The following is a 21,935-nucleotide window of genomic DNA, read 5'->3' as shown; positions in this document are numbered from 1 at the left end:
TGACGCTGCATCACAGACAGGAGCGCCTGCGATGGTGTACTCAGCGACGAACCCGGGAGCATGAATGGCAAAACGTCATTTTTTCGGATGAATCTAGGTACTGTTTACAGCATCATGATGGTCACGTCCGTGTTTGGCGACATCATGGTGAACGCACATTGGAAGTGAGTATTCGTCATTGCCATACTGGCATATCACCCGGCGTGATGGTATGGGATGCCATTGCTTACACATCTCGGTCACCTCTTGTTCGCATTGACGGCACTTTGAACAGTGCACGTTACATTTCAGATGTGTTACGACCCATGGCTCTACCCTTCATTCGATACCTGCGAAACCCTACATTTCAGCAGGATAATGAACGACCGCATGTTGCAGGTCCTGTACGGGCCTTTCTGGATTCAGAAAATGTTCGACTGCTGCCCTGGCCAGCACATTCTCCAGATCTCTCACCAATTGAAAACGTCTGGTCAATGATGGCCGAGCAACTGGCTCATCACAATACGCCAGTCACTACTCTTGATGAACTGTGGTATTGTGTTGAAGCTGCATGGGCAGCTGTACATGTGCATGCCATCCAAGCTCTGTTTGACTCAATGCCCAGGCATATCAAGGCCGTTATTACGGCCAGAGGTGGTTGTTCTGGGTACTGATTTCTCAGGATCTATGCACCCAAACTGCATGAAAATGTAATGGCATGTCAGTTCTAGAATTCTATATTTGTCCAATGAATACCCATTTATCATCTTCATTTCTTCTTGGTGTAACAATTTTAATGGCCAGTAGTGTACAATCTTTAAGGAAATAAGTCCTCAGATTCCTCAGGTATGGCAACCAGATAAGTTTATCATCAAAAGTGAGGCCCAAAGGGCCCACAAACACAAAAATTTTAAATGGTGTCGCCCATTTTACAATCAGGGAGCTTAAAAGAATGACAGTAACATTAAAAATTTTTGGGAGGATTTCTTTACTATATTTAGAGGTATTGCAACACGCTTCAAAGGATTTTGTCATGACCTGAAGCCTTGTTGCATAGTGCAGCCCCATTTGTACTTCTCAACAATCACTCTGTGGATACAGGATGCAGAATCCTGGCTAGCAATGGCAGTGATTTGAGTTACATTCTCTGTCACTGTTTCTGTAAAGTCTCTCTTGCCAGTCATGATGTTCTCATACTTCATTGCAGCATTAGTATGATACACCACCTTTCTCCACTGAAATCATCCCAACAGCTTCTGATACTTGTTGGTTTAGTGCAATGGCTGATGGAGCTAAGGAAGTGCTGCAACAATCTCTTCTCTCTCTACTTAATTATATAATGACACTTCGCATCTCCCCCCCCCCCCCCCCTCCCAATCATCCAGAAAGGCTAAGATTGCCTGCACTTCAACCTCCACATGTGCACTTGCCTACTACCAACTGCAGAACAACATCAGTCATTCAACCAACATACAGGCTGTCATCATAGTTGTCCAGAAGACTTTGGTATAGATGCTACACTGGCATGGTATCTCAAGCTAATGATTTGTTTCACTGATTTCTGGACACAGTTTCTACATTCTAACACAACCAATTGGCTATATGGTGTCAAATTTGTCTTGCCAAGCACATAACTTTGTGGCTTTCTTATGAACACTGTTGGGTCTGGTAGAGTATAAAGACCAGGAAATAATGCAGTAGTGTGTGCATGGACTGGAGAACAAAGGCTAGATCAATGGTAGAGAATTGACCTATAGCAGTACTAAAATGTATGTTCTGCCCAATTTTCAGAGGGCACAGATCACCTACACTGTCACTTTATTTGGAACATGAATTAAAATAGCAACTTTGTAAGTCTACATGCTTTTTTGTGGCTATTGTCACTGATGGTAAAATCTTCTAGGTTATCAGGTGTGTCATATTTCTCTTCAAATTTTTTCTTCATAGTGTGAAGTTATGACTCCTCTGCTGAGACCACCTTCAGGATCTTCCAGTGTTGCTGATAAGCTGTTAACTGTCTAAGACTAGTGTTGTATTCACTTTTTTAAAAAAGGAGTTTTCCTGCATTTGTTCTGTAGAAGTGAAGTAACTGGACAATTTTTTTTCAACTGCTGTTGATGGACCATTGCTGTTCCATAGGTATTTTCCATAGCAACCAACTGAGAAAGAGAGGAGGAATGTTTACCAAAATATTACCGTTGTGCTGCAGAGGTGGCATCTTGGTATTTGTTAGGTTGGGTATTTACATACTTGATGGCAAGACGACACGAAGTCAGAATCCTGTAGCTGTCCTATTTATTGAAATTACTTTTGTTCTTAGAGATCTCAACCATGTCTTGGACTTTCCTTTTATAGATGTTACATTCTTTGGCTAGCATTCGTACATTACTGAAATCTACATCCTGGCAGTGGTTGTCCTGATGTTCTGCCACCACACACTTCACATTTTGTTTTAAATATGCATGGTGTTTGTGCTCTTTACCACATTTTTAATTGTTTTCTCAGTTTCTACTATACAGGGTGTTCAGAATCTCATGTTAGAAACTTCTAGGACTTTTAGTAATATTCTGAATAGGAGACCATGTCCGGAAATTTACTGTTTCCATGCTACAGCCATTAGAAAACATGTTTGCTAGGTAGGTATGCAACAGAGTTGTCACGATGGGGAGTGATTATGTCAGATCGGATTTCATTTAACATGTATCCTACCTCTCTGACCTGGTTTGAGCCTCATTCACATGTCTGTGAATGTTTGAGCAAGCACAGATTTGCAGAATACACCAGTATGATCCTTCTGAATGGCGAAGTTCACAGTAATGAAAGAGCTGCTCATCATCTTTATCAAGATCGTTCTCCACAACATCCAATCCATCGCATACCCTTTTCACCTCGGTAGCATTACTAACATGTTTTCAAATAGCTGTAGCACAGAAATGGTATGTTTCCAGACATGGGTTTGGTTTCAAAATATTATCTACTCACTCTCCTCTCCAAGTCCTATAAGTTTGTTAAAGGAATTTCTGAATGCCGTGCATACATTTTGCTGTATGCTGCACACTGCTTCACAGACTTCTGCAGTGTGCAGGTGATCACGTGTGTACATTTTGTGTTGGAAAAAGTCTTATTTTGTACTGACTGAAAAATGTTGCCTTCATAACATTTTTCCAAAGAAAGTACCTCAGGAAGTGTTGCAATAATCTCTTCTTGCTCTTCTTAATTATATAATGGCACTTTGCCCTTATCAGGCAAAAAGACAGATTCTGAACAGAAGGCCTGCACTTCGACCTCCTCATGCATACGTGCCTGTTCCCAGTTGCAGAAAAGCACCAGTCATTCAACCCACATACAGGCAGTCATTACAGCTGTCCAGAAGACTGGTATAGATGCTACAGTGACATGGTGAATCATGCTCTAGAAACAAATGGTAACCTTACAGAGTGCAATAGTAGTTCCTCATTCTTATTATCAGCATAATTAATATCACTTCGTTTGAACACCCTATCTATGGAAAACTTATCACAGCCATTACCCTTCAGTGTCTCCTTTAAGAAATACAGTTTTGATTTGAAGCTGTTATTGTTACTGATATGGCAGGCACACAGAGTATTGAACATTGCTTACTTCTGGGTTGGGTGGTAATGCGTATTGTACGTACCTAAATACCTATTTCTGTTTGTAGGCTTTCTATACACTATTTCCTAGAAAACTGTCAGATCTTCTATAGACCAACACATCTAAGAACAGAAGACTAGCTTCACATACTATCTCCAAGGTTGTAAGAAATAGTGCTATCTTTGATGTCATAACATACTGATCTTGTACTCCTTACTTATCACTGGTGTCTGGAAATTTTGAAACTGAGCAAAAGTTTTCCATGGAGAGAGCATTGCATGGCAGTGTAATGGTAACAATATCCCAGTGATAGTAGTCATTCACTGTATTGGTGTGCGCAGTAGAATGGTTATTGGGCTGCAGCATGGAGCACGAAGGTGTACTTAGGAGTTAGAAGTGTTATGTCAGTTCACAGTAGAAAAGCGAGTAATTCAGTTATAAGTTATGAGATTAAGATTGAACCACTATCATGTTTGTGAATCAGTAATATTAATGGAGAAAAATATTGATAGTAGAATGTAAATGAAAAGGGCTTCTGTGATCAGTAATTAACCGCTTAAGGTGTATATGCAAGGTAGCAATAGTTACTTCAGTATGAATGTAAAACAAGCTAAACTGTTCACAGAAGACTGAATGAGTTTAGGCATTGTAAGGGAAGGGTGTTACCGGTAGATGCTGCAGGGACAGTAAAACGAAGTAACTTGACTTTTGCTATTGTTATTTGAAGCTGACATTTTCCATTTTCAACTGTATAACTTTAGTACTTAAGAAATGTAAAAGACACTTGTTCCTATTAGATACATGGTCAGGTGTATTTCGTAATGAAGCATGTTTTCTCAGTAAAGCCACCAAACCCAATAGATGCAAAAAATGCATTAACAAACTAAAGAGACTGGAACAAACGTATTACAATGTGAAGTTGAATTTTGAAGAGAATGTCATTTAAGAAATTGTTGAATTTTTTTTAGTTTTCTTTACTGTGTCACTTATAACAAATCCACGTAGCGGACTCAAAAGAAGGCTTTAGTGGCACATTGTTCACTGACTGTTGCTTGAATTGCTCCATAAAAATGTCAGTTGCTACTGGCTACAAAGGTGAATGCATAGCAACACAATGAGATTATTCATAAAATTCTCCTTTATATTCAAAATGACTTGATTGTAGACAGTATTGCATCAGCTCACACACATCTTGAGCAATTTTATCCCGTATGATCTCCACAGTTAGAATGTTAGAAAATAAAGATTTTAGATGTAAAGGAGTATTGTGATGTTTGGGAAGAGAGATGATTTGTGGCATTTGTCATTTATAAAGATGGCAATACCACCTGCAACCCACTCTTTACTAGGGTTGCACTTTTCGTACAGGTTATCACCCATCACAACAGTGGTGCCAGTTTCTTTAAAATGTGTCTCTTGGAAGCAAAGGCACAGGGATCTTCCTTGTGCTAAATGTCTTAACTCCTCCACAAGGTCCCCAATCTCATTAATGTTCCATTGCAGTATGGGAGCCATTTTAGCATATGAAGTTTTTCGCTGTCTTTTGGCTTCTAAAGCTACTTTCATTATAGATACTTTGAAGACCTATAGATTCTGCTGATAGACTAGCATGACATAGTAGTTGAAATGAAGTAAATATGGGCTGAAGGTTTTAGTCCAGGATTTCTGGTCCTGTGCCCTTTTCTAGTTTAATATTTCAGTTTTGAAACAGGCAGCCTGACAGACACATTTTCTGATTTTTCTGTTTCAGTCGGTATGGAAGATATAACAGTCTTTCGCTCACTCATATCTTCTGTGTTTGTGAATGATCTCATAGGTAAGACTGACTTAAAAGCAAGTGTGTGTTGGAAAGGGCATTTGCAAACACCGTCACTTGATCCAGCTTACACAGATGTTTTTGTAGGGATATTATTCATTTATATATTTTTTTAAGCAACAGCAGCAAATTTCAGTTGACATACTGGTGGTTTTATCACCTGATTGATATTTTTCAATTCAATATAAGTGATTCATTGTGTGAGCTTGATTTCCTGAATTTTATTTTCTTCAACGAATGCCGAACACTCATGAATGCAAACTGCTTGATTCACAACACATTTTATGCAGAACAGTTGTGTATCGAATATAATTAGAAATTTGAAAATACCTGCCAAAGCAAAGATCATGATGTATGAGGCATTATCCGCCAATTTTGATCTATAGATCAGAATGTTGGACTTTGACAAAAAGATCTGAGCAGAATACAAGCAACAGAGGTGCACTTTCTTTGAAGGATTGTGGACAAAACGAGAAGGTACACGATAAGAAATGAAACAATATTACAAACCCTGCAGATCAAGCACCTAAAAGAAACTACAGAGAGTAATAGGCTTAAAAGGTTTGGCCACATTAAAAGAGTGGGATCAGATAGACTTCTGAGAAGAGCCCTAGAATGGACACAATCTGAATGACCACAAACAAGATGGAGAGAAAAAAGGACTGCAATGGATGGAGATTCTAACTTATAGACTATGGGAGAAAAGAAACTTGGAAGAGGCTTTGTGAATGACCTGCATAAGCAGAAACATTTCACGAAGAAGAAGAAGAAGAAGAAGAAGAAGAAGTAGTTTCACTGACCATGGTGTTTTAGGTTGGTGTGCCACTTTGTCACACCCACCACATGTTACAGTGTTGGCACTCAATACACCTTTAGTCTGGCATATAATTGCACCTTAACATAGAAAAACCAGTTTCGATGTATTTTGGTACCACTGATATACCGACAGTGAGTAGAAATACAGCTGCTTTCTCTACCTCACCATTCACCTGCTTCATTAAGTTACTCATATCAATAACACTTCCTTTCCATTCACTTTCAACTTTTTTGGATAACAATCCTCATGAGACTTCTATGTGGTACAGCCCCCTGCTGAGTTCAGAGAGTTGTGAAGTTTCACAGATCCTGAATATTCACCAAACTGTTTCACCTTTTGTAACTCGTGAGAGATGTTCCTATGATAAATGTTCTATTCCTACACTGGTTTTCTGATCTGACAGTGCTTTTTAATACAAAAGATACTTTTTCAAAAGACCCAATGTCACCTCCCAGCATAATGAGACTTTTGTATACACTTTCTTACCGATCATCAGTTTAATACCAGCAGTATTTAGCACACTTTCAAGTTAAAAATTTTCCCCCTCCACAGGTTTTTAGCATTGTTGCAACCAAGCAAATATCCCCACTCTCTATAACATCTACATCTACATACATACTCTGAATTCCACCTAAGTGCTTGGCAGAAGGTACCCCATACCATTACTAGTCATTTCCTTTCTTGTTCCATTCACAAATGGAGAGAGGGAAAAATGACTTTCTAATGCCTCAAAATGAGCTCTAATTTCTTGTACCTTATCTTCATGGTTCTTATGCAAAATGCATGTTGGCAGCAGTAGAATCATCTGCAGTCAACTTCATATGATGGTTCTCTAAATTTCCTCAATAGTTTCCCTTTAAAAGAACATCACCTCCCCTCCAGGGATTCCCATTTGAGTTCTCGAAGCATCTCTGTAACGAATGTTGTTAGAAACTACCAGTAACAAATCTAGCAGCTGGCCTCTGAATGGCTTTGAAGTGTTCCTTTAATCTGATCCAAACACTTGAGCAGTACTCAAGAATAGGTCACAATAGTGTCCTATATGCAGTCTCCTTTAAAGGTGAACCACATTTTCCCAAAATTCTCCCGATAAAATAAAGTCGACCATTCGCATTTCCTACCACAATCCTCACATGCTCATTCCATTTCATATTGCTCTGCAACGTTATGCCCAGAAATTTAAACAATGTGACAGTGTCAAGCAGGACACTACTAATACCATATTCAAACATTACGAGGTTGCTTTTCCTACTCATCTGCATTAACTTACATTTTTCTACATTTAGAGGTAGCTGTCATTCATCACTCTGACTAGGAATTTTTGTATAAGTAATCTTGTATCCTCCTACAGTCACTCACCTTAGACATCTTCCTGTACACCACAGCATCATTAGCAAACAACCATGAACTGCTGCCCACCATGTCCGCCAGATCGTTTATGTATACAGAAAATAATAGCAGTCCTATCACATTTCCCTGGGGCACTCATGACAATTCCATTATCTGTGATGAAAACTCACTGTTGAGGCCAACATACTGGGTTCTATTAAGTCTTTGGATGCCTCACATATCTGGGAGCCTACTCCCTATGTTCATACCTTTGTTAACAGTTTGCAGTGGGGTACCGTGTAAAGTGCTTTCTGGAAATCTACAAATATGGAATCTGTCTGTTGCCCTCCATACATAGTTTGCAGTATATCACGTGAGAAATGGGCAAGCAGAGTTTTGCATGTGCAATACTTTCTAAAACCATGCTGATTCGTGGACAAAAGCTTCTCGGTCTCAGGAAAATCTGTTATATTAAAACTGAGGGTATGTTCAAGGATTCTGCAGCAAACCTACATTAGGGATATTTGACTATAATTTTGCTGGTCCATTCTTTTTCGCTTCTAATGTACAAGAGTCATCTGTGGGTTTTTTTTCCAGTCACTTGGAACTTTGTGCTGGGTGAGAGATTCATGATAAATGCAACCTAAGTATAGGGCCATTGGTATAGCGTGCTCTTTGTAAAACCGGGATTTCATCCAGGCCTGGCGATATATTCTTACATCATTATTTTGAAACTTTGGCTTTTGTTTCGCTGCTGTCAACTGCCCCACCACACTGGTCAATGAGTGAATGGATGAAAGTCATGTTTCAACAGCATGACACATGGTTTTTCTGAAGTATGCATAGAGCTTATTGTTACAGAGAACTAACAGTACTCACCTGGTTCCAACTTGGGAAACCATATGATGCTGAACTGGCAGAATTCCATGAGGTGTTTGCCATTTGGCACAACCCAGGCAGTATGTGTAGCTTACTCCCTACATTCCTAGTTGTTGACCGTCACCTTCCTGATGACTCCACAGGGATCCGTTTTTCACTTTAAACCTATCAAAAGCCAACAACACTTCCACTTCAACCACTGCCACCAATTCAACATCAAACAAACCCTTCCATACACTGCAACCACTGATGGATCCTGTGTGTCCTGGCAAGCAGATCACCTTCTCCCAATATGCTAAAATTTTAGCCAATGCTTTTGCAGACAGAAACTAACCACCCCATCTGGTTTCAATCAGATGATTGCACATGTTGACAATCAGCCACACAGCTCAATACCACATGGGAAAAGAACAACTGAATCATGCTTTCTATCAGCTTTGACTAACTCTTGTCATGACATGAAATGAGAAACATTCTACTGAACATCCTTTCACTCCTCCCAAAAATTGGTATTCAGCAACCACTCAATGCAGAATTCTCGTCAGTCGCTATGTCCCAACCATTCCCACCTCCTGAACTATGTATGGGTCACATCCCTGTGGAATACCCAGATGCAAGACATGTGCTATACATATGTCCATCAGACCCTTATTTAACCCCATCTCTGATAATACCTTTGCAGTGAGATGCAAGATGACCTGTGAAAGCAGCCACATATTACACTATCATCATCATAACCTCTGCCTTGTTTTCTATGTGAGTATGACCACAAATATGCTGCCAAGCCATATGAATGGTTAGTGTCAGACAGTGACCAAATGCCAGGATGACCATCCAGTCGCAGACCATGCATGTCTGCCCGCTGCTCAGCATGTTTTACATTTTATGTAGTATTTTTTGCCTCACTTATGTACTCACATTTCACTTTTCTTCTTTCATTAATTATTTATATTTTAACTTGCACCTATGTCTAGTAACTATTTCTTAGCCTATCTATTTTATCTGTTTTCTAAGTTATAATTCACATCCCTTCTCACCATATTGTTAATTTCTTCTCACCATGCTCTTCCCTCTAACTAGGATATTTCACCATCCATTCTGTCTCCACTGTGCTGAAAGATGATTTCTCTTTTTACTTTATTTAAAATCAACTCTGAATTATCATTTCATACTTTTCCAACTCTATCTTCTCTGTCCTGTGTCATATTCTCTCTACTATGTTCTGAGCTCTCCTACCATTACCAAGGATCACAGCTTCACTCTTACCTTCTTAATCCATACAGCAAATACATGTAACTGTTTGCATTTATGTCTCTTGTAGTAGCATTTTGACAAAAATGTAAATTCAAAACCTTAAACTTCATTGCAGTTCCCTCTGCAGGTTCACTGCTTATAATTTACATGTAAGGTGGGTAGCTATGCCTCATTGTGGAATTGTGCAGTTTTGTATCTTATATCATTTAGGAAATTGGCATAGGATAGCATGAAAATATTTATAAATGTCAGTGAAGTATGTTACCTTCAAGCCAATTGCTTGATGTGCTGCAAGTGTGACAGCTATGGAGCCATCAAGAGCTATGACTTCTCCGAGCCGAGCGTACTCAGTTGCATTCAGACCAAGGCCACCAAATTCAACAGGAATTTGTTGTCCAAATAGACCTAATGACTTCAGACTCTCTAATATTTTATCTGGAATTGCTCCTGATTGGTCTATTGCTTTTGAGTCAACTGAAAAATAATTAGAAAAAAGTATCACATCAATTGTATACTGCATGCATGACATACTTGGTACAAACGTACTTGAAAACAATTTCCTTAAAATTACTTAAACCTGTATAATTGAAGATATAATATAACAGCAACACCAACAATGTAGTTCTACATTTTATTGTGGTGTGTGTTTAATCCATTGTTAGAAACCTGGCAAAACAAAAGTATTATGAAATCAACAGAATGGAAATCAATGCTATAAAATGTAGCTGATCCAACATTATAAGCCAACACTTTACCAAGTAAGATATCAAATACTTGATTTTAGCTTGTCTTAATTCATTTCATGTCCACACTATATTATCATATGTCCGTCCCCATATGACACTGTTCGAGACTGGCTGTTTTTCCACAAAATTCCATACAAGAAAATCTATAATGGTACGCAGATTGGTTGGTTCAAAGGGGGGGGGGGGGGGGGGGAGGGACCAAACTGTGAGGTCATCATCCATTAGAGTGGAGAACACAAAGGGACAAAGGACATATGCAAAAACTTATATAGAATGATAAAACCCATTGTCACGTATAAAACTAAATTAGCCGATGAAGCATTGTCAGCTAAAATTAATGGCAATGAGTCCGGTAACTGAAGAGTCCATCGCAGGGCAGCCAAAGAAGGACAGCTCACCAAGATATGGGCCACTGTCAGCCGGGCACAGCTCCGGCATAGGTAGGTCATCATGGTGCAGGTTGGTTGGTTGGTTGGTTGGTTGGCGTTGAAGGGACCAAACAGCAAGGTCATCAGTCTTTTGTTTCAAAGGTGGTCCATTCGGACGGATTTACATCTCAGAAGAGTCATAACGGGGCGGGGGGTTAGGGACCATGTAAAAGTGCAGTCGTGTTGTCAATGGTGAAAACAAAAGGAGGGAAGTCAGCAAGAGGGCAACCCCAAGGCTATGCTAGAGGCAGGAAATATCCCACCTCTGATGAAGTACAGGCAAGACCACCTGCTATTCAAAAGCGTTCAACCGCTAGAATGTAAAACTGCGTATTGTAAAAGTAGACTAACCAAATCTAAAAAGTGATTAAAACAGAGTAAAAGAGAGAGAAAAGAGGATCTTGGCCAGCGAGGGGAGTCAGGAATCCCCAAACACAGTTTACAGTGGGAACACCCCAACCCTCACCACCCTGCCCCTACTCCAGAGGGAGATTAAAAACCTTAGAACTGAAAATAGAAACCACTTTCACAGAGGAAACTGAGAACCAGTTGAACCATCCGGGAATCATCTGCCAATATTAAAGGTACAGTGTGGGGAAGTCTGTACTTAGTACGCAGAGCCAAAAGAAGGGGGAATTCCACCAAAATGTGGGCTACTGACTGGAAGGCTCCACAACCACAAAGTGGGGGTGGCTCATTACGCAAAAGAAAACCATGGGTCAGCCTGGTATGGCCGAAGCGGAGACGACACAGGGTGGTCGAGTCCTTTCGGGAGAGGCAGAAGGAAGAACGCCACAGGACATGTGTCACCTTAAGTGCACGAAGTTATTAAACAGGGAGGTAGCCTCCCAAGAGTTGGCACATGACTGTGCGCAGTGGGATTTGATATGAAGCCGCAAATGCGCCACAGGAGAGGTTACAGGCAAGGGGGGTAAGTGATTGCTACCCCAGCCAAAAGATCAGCAAGCTCATTACCTGGGATACCCACATGGCCAGGGACCCAAAGGAAGTCAACGGAACAAGCAGCATGGTGAAGATCAGTGAGACGGTCATGGATGGCTGAGACCAAGGGATGGCGGGAAAAACACCGGTCAATAGCCTGAAGGCCCCTCATTGAGTCCATACATAACAAAACGTGTTTGTGTTGGGACTGTATAATAAAGGTAAGGGCCTGAGAAACTACCATCAATTCTGTAGTAAACACCCCACATGCAGTTGGCACGAGATGATTTTCCATACCAACAGAGGACGTGAAGGCATATATCCCACATGATCAGCAGATTTAGAGCCATCGGTGTAAAAAACAACAGCATCCCGAAACTCCCATAAAATTCGGCGGAAAACACAACGGAACACCAACGGGGGAACATAATCTTTCGGACCTCGGCGGAGATCCATCCAAATCCGGTGCCAAGGAACTAACCAAGGGGGGTGTTGGGAGGGAATGTGGGAGACAGAACAAAGAAGGAAGCTGAAAATCACGGCGAAGAGATGCAAGGCCATCTGGACAGGTGTCCGTGGACCTGATGCTGGGGCAGTGGCAGGAAGATGGGGAAGTGGTCACTACCACACAGGTTGTCATGTGCTCTCCAGTGGATAGATGGGAGAAGTCCTGGGCTGAAAATTGATAAATCAATGGCTGGGTGACTACCATGATTCACACTGAAATGTGTGGCGGCCCCAGTATTTAAGAGGCAGAGGTCGAAATGAGACAGTAAATTTTCGACATCTCTGCCTCGGCCAGTAAGTATGGTGTCACCCCACATGGGGTTATTGGTGTTGAAGTCTCCCAAAAGTAAGAAAGGTTTAGGGATTTGATCAATCAGTGCAGTCAATATGTTCAGGGGTACTGCACCATCTGGAGGAAGATATACATTGCAGACAGTTATTTCCTGTGTCGTCATTCTGAAAGCCACAGCTTCAAGAGGAGTTTGAAGAGGCACAGGTTCACTACATATTGAGTTCAGGACAGACACAAACTCCACCTGACACTTGATTATAGTCGCTATGGTTCCTGTAATATCCCTTATAGCCGTGGGGGGCAGGGGTCCGCATCGCTGGGAACCATGTTTCTGGAGGGCAATGCAGAAAGCAGATGTAAAGCTTAACAGTTGCCGTAGCTCAGCCCGGCGATGGAAAAAACCGCCACAATTTAACTGGAGAATGATGTCACCTGCTGCCAACGACTTATTGCCTGAGCAGTCTATATCCATTGTGTCTGAGGATCTGGCGAGATATAGGTCCTCAGCGGACGCCAGAATCTCCACCTTATCCCCAGATGATGAGCTTGTAGGTAGCGCTGGTGTGGGTGCCACCGCAACTCCCTGGTCTTGGGGATCATCTTTTTGGATTTCTCTTGCTGCTCTTTGGGTTTCCCTGGCTGGGAGGACTTCACTGATTCAGTCTCCGGGACTGAGGATGACCATGAAGCCCTACGACCATCTGCTTTTGGGCTCTTCAGCCACTGGTGGGTGTCATCTTTCCCACTAGCAGAAACCTCGGAAGGGAGGGATCCAAGGTACCCCTTTCCTAGCGAGAGGAGCCGAAGAAGACTTAAGATTCTCTGGAGCAGAAGTGGGGACTGATATCCCAGATATTTGGGGGGATGTTGCTCCTGAAGTACGTGGTGCAGGAGCAACAGAGAGGGGAGTGCTCCCCACCATCAAGGGGGCAGGTGTAGTCTTCTGGCTCTGAGAGGTGACTGAGTTTGGCAGAGCTGATGGGGCTAGAACTGTTGTAGTGGCAGCATAAAACGATGTCATACGTACAGGATGTAGGCATTCTAATTTCCAGCCTCAGTGTAGGTCAGTCGGCCCAGGGTCTTGTACTCCATAATTTTCCTTTCTTTCTAGAGAATCCTCCAGACAGGCAAGCAAGGCGAATGGTGCTCTCTGCAGTTGACACAGATGGGAGGCAGGGCACATGGATTATTGGAATGTGATGGACGTCCACAATCTTGACATGTGATGCTGGAAGTATAGCAGGAAGACATATGGCTGAATTTCCAGCATTTAAAGTACCGCATTGGGAGAGTATGTAGAGCTTTACATCACAGTGGTAGACCATCACCTTGACCTTCTCGGGTACAGTGTCACCCTCGAAGGCCAAGATGAAAGCACTGGTGGCAACCTGATTATCCCTCGGACCCTGATGGGCGCGCCGGATGAAATGAACACCTCGCCGCTCTAAATTGACGCACAGCTCGTCATCAGACTGCAAAAGAAGGTCCCTGTGGAAGCTAATAGCCTTGTCCATATTTAAGCTCTTATGTGGTGTGATGACAACAGAAACATCCCCCAACTTCTTACAAGCATGTAAAGTCCATGACTGGGCAGTGGATGCTGTTTTTATCAGGACTGACCCAGATCGCATTTCGAACAAACCCTCCACCTCCCCAAACTTGTCCTCTAAATGCTCAACAAAAAACTGAGGCTTTATCATCATGAAAGATTCCCCATCAGCTCTCGAACATACAAGGTACTGGGGTGAATAAGAGCCACTGCCATCCTTAGCCTGACGTTCCTCGCATAGTGTGGCGAGGGAGGAGAACAATTTGGGGCTGTACTTCTCTGCGTTGAATAGAGCCCATGAAAGCCTAAGAGACTGCTGGTGTTTGACCACCAGCAAGGGATGATGTACTATGCTTCATCGCGTGTCATCAACTCCGAAACCGCCCACTCCGACCAGGAGCCCTCCCCACAGGCACCACCCAGCCACAGTAAAGGCCACCTGGCAGGATGGCCATTGCCGGGAGTCCCGATTCCCCAGGGTGACAGGCATCTACTTCTCAGCACATGTGGGGACTTAACGGTGCAGGCATCAGCAGACACTCTGGGATGATGATGGCATTGAAACAGAGGATGACAAGCGTAAAGCTGAAATACTAAACACCTTTTTCCAAAGCTGTTTCACAGAGGAAGACCGCACTGCAGTTCCTTCTCTAAATCCTCGCACCAACGAAAAAATGGCTGACATTGAAATAAGTGTCCAAGGAATAGAAAAGCAACTGGAATCACTCAACAGAGTCAAGTCCACTGGACCTGACGGGATACCAATTCGATTCTACACAGAGTACGCGAAAGAACTTGCCCCCCTTCTAACAGCCGTGTACCGCAAGTCTCTAGAGGAACAGAAGGTTCCAAATGATTGGAAAAGAGCACAGGTAGTCCCAGTCTTCAAGAAGGGTCGTCGAGCAGATGCGCAAAACTATAGACCTATCTCTCTGACGTCGATCTGTTGTAGAATTTTGGAACATGTCTTTTGCTCGAGTATCATGTCGTTTTTGGAAACTCAGAATCTACTATGTAGGAATCAACATGGATTCCGGAAACAGCGATCGTGTGAAACCCAACTCGCATTATTTGTTCATGAAACCCAGAAAATATTAGATACAGGCTCCCAGGTAGATGCCATTTTCCTTGACTTCCGGAAGGCGTTCGATACAGTTCCGCACTGTCGTCTGATAAACAAAGTAAGAGCCTACGGAATATCAGACCAGCTGTGTGGCTGGATTGAAGAGTTTTTAGCAAACAGAACACAGCATGTTGTTCTCAATGGAGAGACATCTACAGACGTTAAAGTAACCTCTGGCGTGCCACGGGGAGTGTTATGGGACCATTGCTTTTCACAATATATATAAATGACCTAGTAGATAGTGTCGGAAGTTCCATGCGGCTTTTCGCGGATGATGCTGTAGTATACAGAGAAGTTGCAGCATTAGAAAATTGTAGCGAAATGCAGGAAGATCTGCAGCGGATAGGCACTTGGTGCAGGGAGTGGCAACTGACCCTTAACATAGACAAATGTAATGTATTGCGAATACATAGAAAGAAGGATCCTTTATTGTATGATTATATGATAGCGGAACAAACACTGGTAGCAGTTACTTCTGTAAAATATCTGGGAGTATGCGTGCGGAACGATCTGAAGTGGAATGATCATATAAAATTAATTGTTGGTAAGGCGGGTACCAGGTTGAGATTCATTGGGAGAGTCCTTAGAAAATGTAGTCCATCAACAAAGGAGGTGGCTTACAAAACACTCGTTCGACCTATACTTGAGTATTGCTCATCAGTGTGGGATCCGTACCAGATCGGGTTGACGGAGGAGATAGAGAAGATCCAAAGAAGAGCGGCGCGTTTCGTCACAGGGTTATTTGGTAACCGTGATAGCGTTACGGAGATGTTTAACAAACTCAAGTGGCAGACTCTGCAAGAGAGGCGCTCTGCATCGCGGTGTAGCTTGCTCGCCAGGTTTCGAGAGGGTGCGTTTCTGGATGAGGTATCGAATATATTGCTTCCCCCTACTTATACCTCCCGAGGAGATCACGAATGTAAAATTAGAGAGATTAGAGCGCGCACAGAGGCTTTCAGACAGTCGTTCTTCCCGCGAACCATACGCGACTGGAACAGGAAAGGGAGATAATGACAGTGGCACGTAAAGTGCCCTCCGCCACACACCGTTGGGTGGCTTGCGGAGTATAAATGTAGATGTAGATGTAGATGTAGAGCAATCCCTGTGTGGTCAGGGGGCTACAACCAACAGGGTACATGGCTACCGTGCTGGATATCAGGTGCAACCAAGCATCCAGGTCTATTATCATTGTAAACATAGAAAATGATACTGCACGGTTGATAGAAAAATACGCACTCAGTAGGGTGACCTTGCCCAACAGCTGGAAAATGAGTGGAAGTGCAGATCCATGTCAACATAGGATGCAGAAGGTCTCGGTACACAATGGACAATACACCATTTAAGGCGACCTTCCCCAATTGGCTCGCTCTATGGGAAAATTTTGAAAAAATTGAGGTCAAACCCTACAGCGGACCATTGCATAAAGGCCAAAAGGTGTAAGACTACTTTTAGTCACCTCTTATGACAGGCATGAATACCTCGGGCCTATTCTGACCCCCAGACCCACAAGATCACGAGGAACCATGATGCAGCAGGAAGGGTCTTTGAATCATTAACTTCATTATGTGTATGCTTTGTACACATTGATTATGAAGATGACTGACTCATTGTGAGAAAATCGCCCATGATTGCCAATGTCTCCGATTGCATGCCTCTTCCAACTGGGGTCCCCTCCACAAGGGGGCACATCTGCCTTAGGTAACTGTTCACACCTCAGGTCACACCTCCCAAACACCTGACAGAGAGACCAATCGGCAATTTGGGAAGGTTGCAGATCAGGCAATCACACCTCCCTAGACCTGGCTTGTACCAAGGGGTACATGCCTACCCTACCTGTCGACCCGGGGTACGGAATTACGCGTTATCTAGTCACCTGTTATGTCTCAGTCGTGTGGAAAAGCCTTCAGGAGTGAACAGGGAGGAAGAAGAAAAAGAAGAACTTCAAACACCGAAGCGGAGGTGCAAGAGGAGAAGGGAAACAAAGAAAGGAAAAGGGAGTGAAATACAATGACGAGACGGTTCTTACATCAGCGACTGACAACGCAGAACATTCCCAATAACACCACAGACATGTTACCCAACGGAGGGGAAAAAGAATAGCAAGAGGATAGACATGCAGCACAGAAGGGAAAAATGCTGCAAAGGCTGGGGTCCCGTGGTAGCCATGCACGAACGCGTCAAAGAGTGGCTAGCTCCCTGGGGGATAATAAAATACAGCCGAATTAAATCGGGCAATGCTGCGGCAATTAGGTTAGGAAACGAGACACTAAAAGCAGTACATGGGTTTTGGTATTTGGGCAGTAAAATAACTTATGATATAAAATGTTGACTGGTAATGACAAGAACTGTTTGCAAAAAAAAATTGTTAGCATCAAAGAGATTTTAGTGTTAGGAAATATTTTCTGAAGGTATTTGTCTGGAATGTAGCCTTTTATGGAAGTGAAACATGGATGATAAACAGTTTAGACAAGAAGAGAATTAAAGCAATAGAGGACTGCTGAAGATTAGATGCGTAGATCATGTAACCAATGAGGAGGTACTCAATAGAATTTACAACACATTTGTGGCATAACTTGACTAAATGAAGAAATCAGTTGATAGGACACAATCTGAGACATCAAGGGATAACCAATTTGGTTTTGGAAGTAAGTGTAGACAAAAATTTTAGAGGGTCACCAAGAGATGAGGAACATTGAGGAGGCTCAAAAGGATGTTGGTTAAAGTAATTATTCACGTGTGAAGAAGCTTGTACTGGACAGAGTAGTTTGGAAAGCTACATCAAGCCAGTCTTCAGGCTGAAGACAACAACCTTCGTTAATAGACTGAAAACTCCATGTGCCACTTCCGAGTGACCGATGGGGAATGCGGGGGAAAAATTACGTGTTGGTTGTGAGATGCAGCTGGAGCATGGACAAAAGATGGACATTCTTTTAGGCAAGCACATCTTTCCTCTCCTCTCTCTCTTGATGGTTCATGGACTTTGTTCCACTACCGAACAACACCTGACACAACCAACCTGATGGCCTGGTGGTCTGTTTTACAACCCCAGGACACAACAGACTGTGCACAGTGTACTGGAATATAGTAAGAATATTGGCTTTTAAACCTCTTGTTTTATTTAAAACTCTCTCTTTGGACATCCACTCTCTTTGAAAGTCCTGAAGTCACCATTCTGCATCTGTACAGCTTTCTTACAATTCTTCTTTTTCTCCAAGCCTTGTGATATAGCCCTCTCAAAAGTTTAATTGGATATATTTCTTCTAACTTTTACTGGCCTTACCCCATATCATCACGGGGTTGGTGTTTATTCTGTTTGGCAAACTTAATGGTAGATGGTGGCCAGAGCCCTTCCCATCCCCAGTACAGAATTTTTGTACCCCATCTGTCTGCATTCAGTGTTAGCCAATGTGAAAGTGTGGGAAAGTTTCCAAATGTTTGTAAATTGTGTAACCGAGGGGGGACAAGTGGACCAGATATGAATTCACCTAGTTGGATGTGGCAAACTGCCTAGTACCCAAAGTACATTTGGCAAAGTAAAAGTGGGAAAAGAAATGCGGAACCACACCTAAAAAGAAAACAACTGGAAAGCACAAAGAATGGGGAAAACTTCCACCACAAGAAAAAGCAGAAGAAGGTATTAAAATCATAGAGAAGAAGGTTGGTTGGTTGGTTGGTTGGTTGGTTGGATTAAAAGAGGGGGGGAAGGGACCACACTACGAGGTCATCGGTCCCTTGTTCCTAATAAAACAATACCACAAGTGTGAGAATAAAATAGACGAGACATATAAGACAAACCGGAAAGAAAGGAAAAACCACAAGAACAAAGGAATGGAAAGGGAAGGAAAGGAAAGGAAAGGAAAGGACCACTAAAAGGAACAAAAGAGAACAAGAAAACAACAGAGACATGCAAAAAACAGTTAGATGAGAGTAAAACAAGGAAGCAGATTACAGTGGCTGGCCGACCACGAAAATAAAAAAGGAAACGCCAGCCACCCTGCAACACATTAAAACCTCCACCCTAAAAGCACTAGGGTGGAGGACACAGAGGGACAAAGAACAAGCACTAAAACTCAGATCGAATGATAAAACCCACCCTCACAGACGAAATGTAAAACCAAATCAGCCGATGAAGCATTGTCTGCTAAAATCAATGATAACGAGTCCGGCAACCGAAGGGCAGCCAAAGGAGGACAGTGAAGAAGAATATGGGCCACTGTCAACGGGGCGCGACACCGACACTGAGGTGAGTCTTCACAGTGCAGGAGGTAGCCGTGGATCTCCCAGGAATGGCCAATGCGGAGCCGGCAGAGAACCACGGAGTCCCTGTGAGAGGACCTCATCAAGGACTTCCACATATTCGTGGTCCCCCTAATGGCTCGCAGTTTGTTGTGCGCACTGAGATTTTGCCATTCCATCTCCTAAAGCTGAAAAAACTTGCAGCGTAATAACAAACACAGGTCAGTCGTGGGGATGCCCATCTCCAGGAGTGGTTTCGTGTAGCCTGTTTGGCCAGCCTGTCAGCAAGTTCATTTTCTGGGATTAGCACGTGACCAGGGGTCCAGATGAACACCACTGAATGACTGGATCATTACAGGGCATAGATGGACTCCTGGATGGACACTACCGAAGGATTACGAGGGTAGCACTGGTCAATAGTTTTCAGGCTGCTCAAGGAGTCAGTACATAAAAGAAAAGACTCCCCGGGGCATGAATGGAGAAACTGGAGTGCACAAGAAATGGCCACCAACTCTGCAGTGAATACACTGCAACCATCGAGTAAGGAATGCTGTTCAATATGGTTGCCATGAACATAGGCAAAGCCAACGTGGCCATCAACCATCAAGCTGCCTGAGTAAACCACTTCAGAGTCCTGGAACATGTCAAGAATCGAGAGGAAGTGACAGCAGAGAGCCACAGGGTTAACTGAGGGCCACATGAAAGGTCCACACGAAGCTGCGGCCAGGGCGTACACCATGGAGGCATACAGTACATGAACGGATCACAAGTAGAGATGATGGTAAAGGGAAGGACTCCAGTTAGGAGAGAAGGGACCACACGTGAACCGCAATTGTTAGCCCCGACCTGAGCCACTGATGCGGGAGATGGACTGCCATGGGTGGGAAGAGGAGACAGTAATTTGGATGCTCAAGGGAACTACAAATGTGTGCTGCGTAACTGGTGAGCAGTTGCGCACGTCTGATCTGCAGTGTAGGGACCCCAGTCTCCACCTTGAAAGCGAAGATGAAGGCACTGGTGGCAACCTGATTATCCCTCAGAGGCGATGGACGAAATGAACACCTCGCCGCTCTAAATTGACGCATAGCTCATCATCGGACTGCAAAAGAAGGTCCCTGTGAAATATGATACCTTGGACCATATTTAAGCTCTTATGTGGGGTAATGGAAACAGAAACATCCCCCAGCTTGTCACAAGCGAGTAACTCCCACGACTGGGCAGAGGATGCTGTTTTGATCAAGACTGACACAGATCTCATTTTGGACAAGCCCTCCACCTCCCCAAACTTGTCCTCTAAATGCTCAACAAAAACTGAGGCTTCATCGTCATGAAAGATACCCCATCAGCTCTCAAATATACAAGGTACCGGGGCGAATAAGATCCACTGCCATCCTTAGTCTGACATTCCTCCCATAGTGTGGCCAGGGAGGGGAATGATTTGGGGTCATACTTCTGTGCATTGTATTGAGCTCATGAACGTTTAGAGACTGCTGGTGTTCCACTACCAGCAAGAGATGATGGACTATTCTTCATCGTGTGTCATCCGCCCTGATGCCACCCACTCCGACCAGGGGCCCTCCTTGGCATACATGGGGAGTTAACGGCACAGACATCAGCAGAGTGATCCCTGTGTGGTCAGGGAGCTACAACCAGCAGGGTGCATGGTGGCCCCATCACAATGGACTGGCTGCCATGCTTGATATCAAGTACAAAGAAGTCCATGGTCTTCGTCGATGCACAAAGCGACATTGCACAGTGCATGGTGGAAAATGCACCCAGGAAGGTGTCCACACCCAAGAGATGGAGAATCGGTGGGACTGCAATGTGTCAACGAGAAAATGGCTCTGAGCACTATGGGACTTAAAATCTGAGGTCATCAGTCCCCGACAATGAGAAAGTTGCCTACAGATCTCAATGCATGGTGGACACAAGGCACCATGTAAGGTGCCTTTCCCCAATTGGCTCGCTCTTTGGGAAAATTTTGAAGAATGGAGGTCAAACCCTACAGGGTATCATCACATAAAGGCCGAAACATGTGAAATGCCTTTCAGTCATGTCTTACAACAGGTGGGAATTCCTCGGGCCTATTCTAACGTCGGACCCACAGGGGGAAGAGCAGAAGGTCTGGGCTGGCTGATCACAAGAATAAAAGAGGATGAGCCAACCACTCTACAACACACTAAAACGTCCACCTCAAAAGACAAGCAAGATGAACACATGAAGGAAAAAGATGAACACCAGGACAAAAAAATGCAAAGAAAGGGTGATAGAGAGTTAAAATGTAGGAGGGTGCAGGGCCCGGAGAGAAGGCCAAACCCACACCCTTAAAAGAAATTTTGGAAATTTGTGGTAAGGTCTTATGGGACTAAACTGCTGAGGTCATCGGTCCCTAAGCTTACACACTATTTAATCTAGCTTAAACTAAC

General features: G+C 43.3%; 1 protein-coding gene across 1 annotated transcript in view; it reads right to left on the bottom strand.

Moving 5' to 3' along the window:
- The window catches only part of LOC126184676 (complex I assembly factor ACAD9, mitochondrial-like), a 107,033-nt gene that overhangs the window by 49,793 nt on the left and 35,305 nt on the right, over positions 1-21,935 (bottom strand). The window contains exon 2 of the mRNA XM_049927163.1: positions 9,952-10,160. Coding sequence (XP_049783120.1) covers positions 9,952-10,160 — 209 coding nt within the window. The remainder of the gene's footprint in view (positions 1-9,951; positions 10,161-21,935) is intronic.

The sequence above is a fragment of the Schistocerca cancellata genome, chromosome 4 (genome assembly GCF_023864275.1).
Source record: "Schistocerca cancellata isolate TAMUIC-IGC-003103 chromosome 4, iqSchCanc2.1, whole genome shotgun sequence".
Classification (NCBI taxonomy): domain Eukaryota; kingdom Metazoa; phylum Arthropoda; class Insecta; order Orthoptera; family Acrididae; genus Schistocerca; species Schistocerca cancellata.
This window is presented reverse-complemented; position numbering and strand designations above follow the sequence as displayed.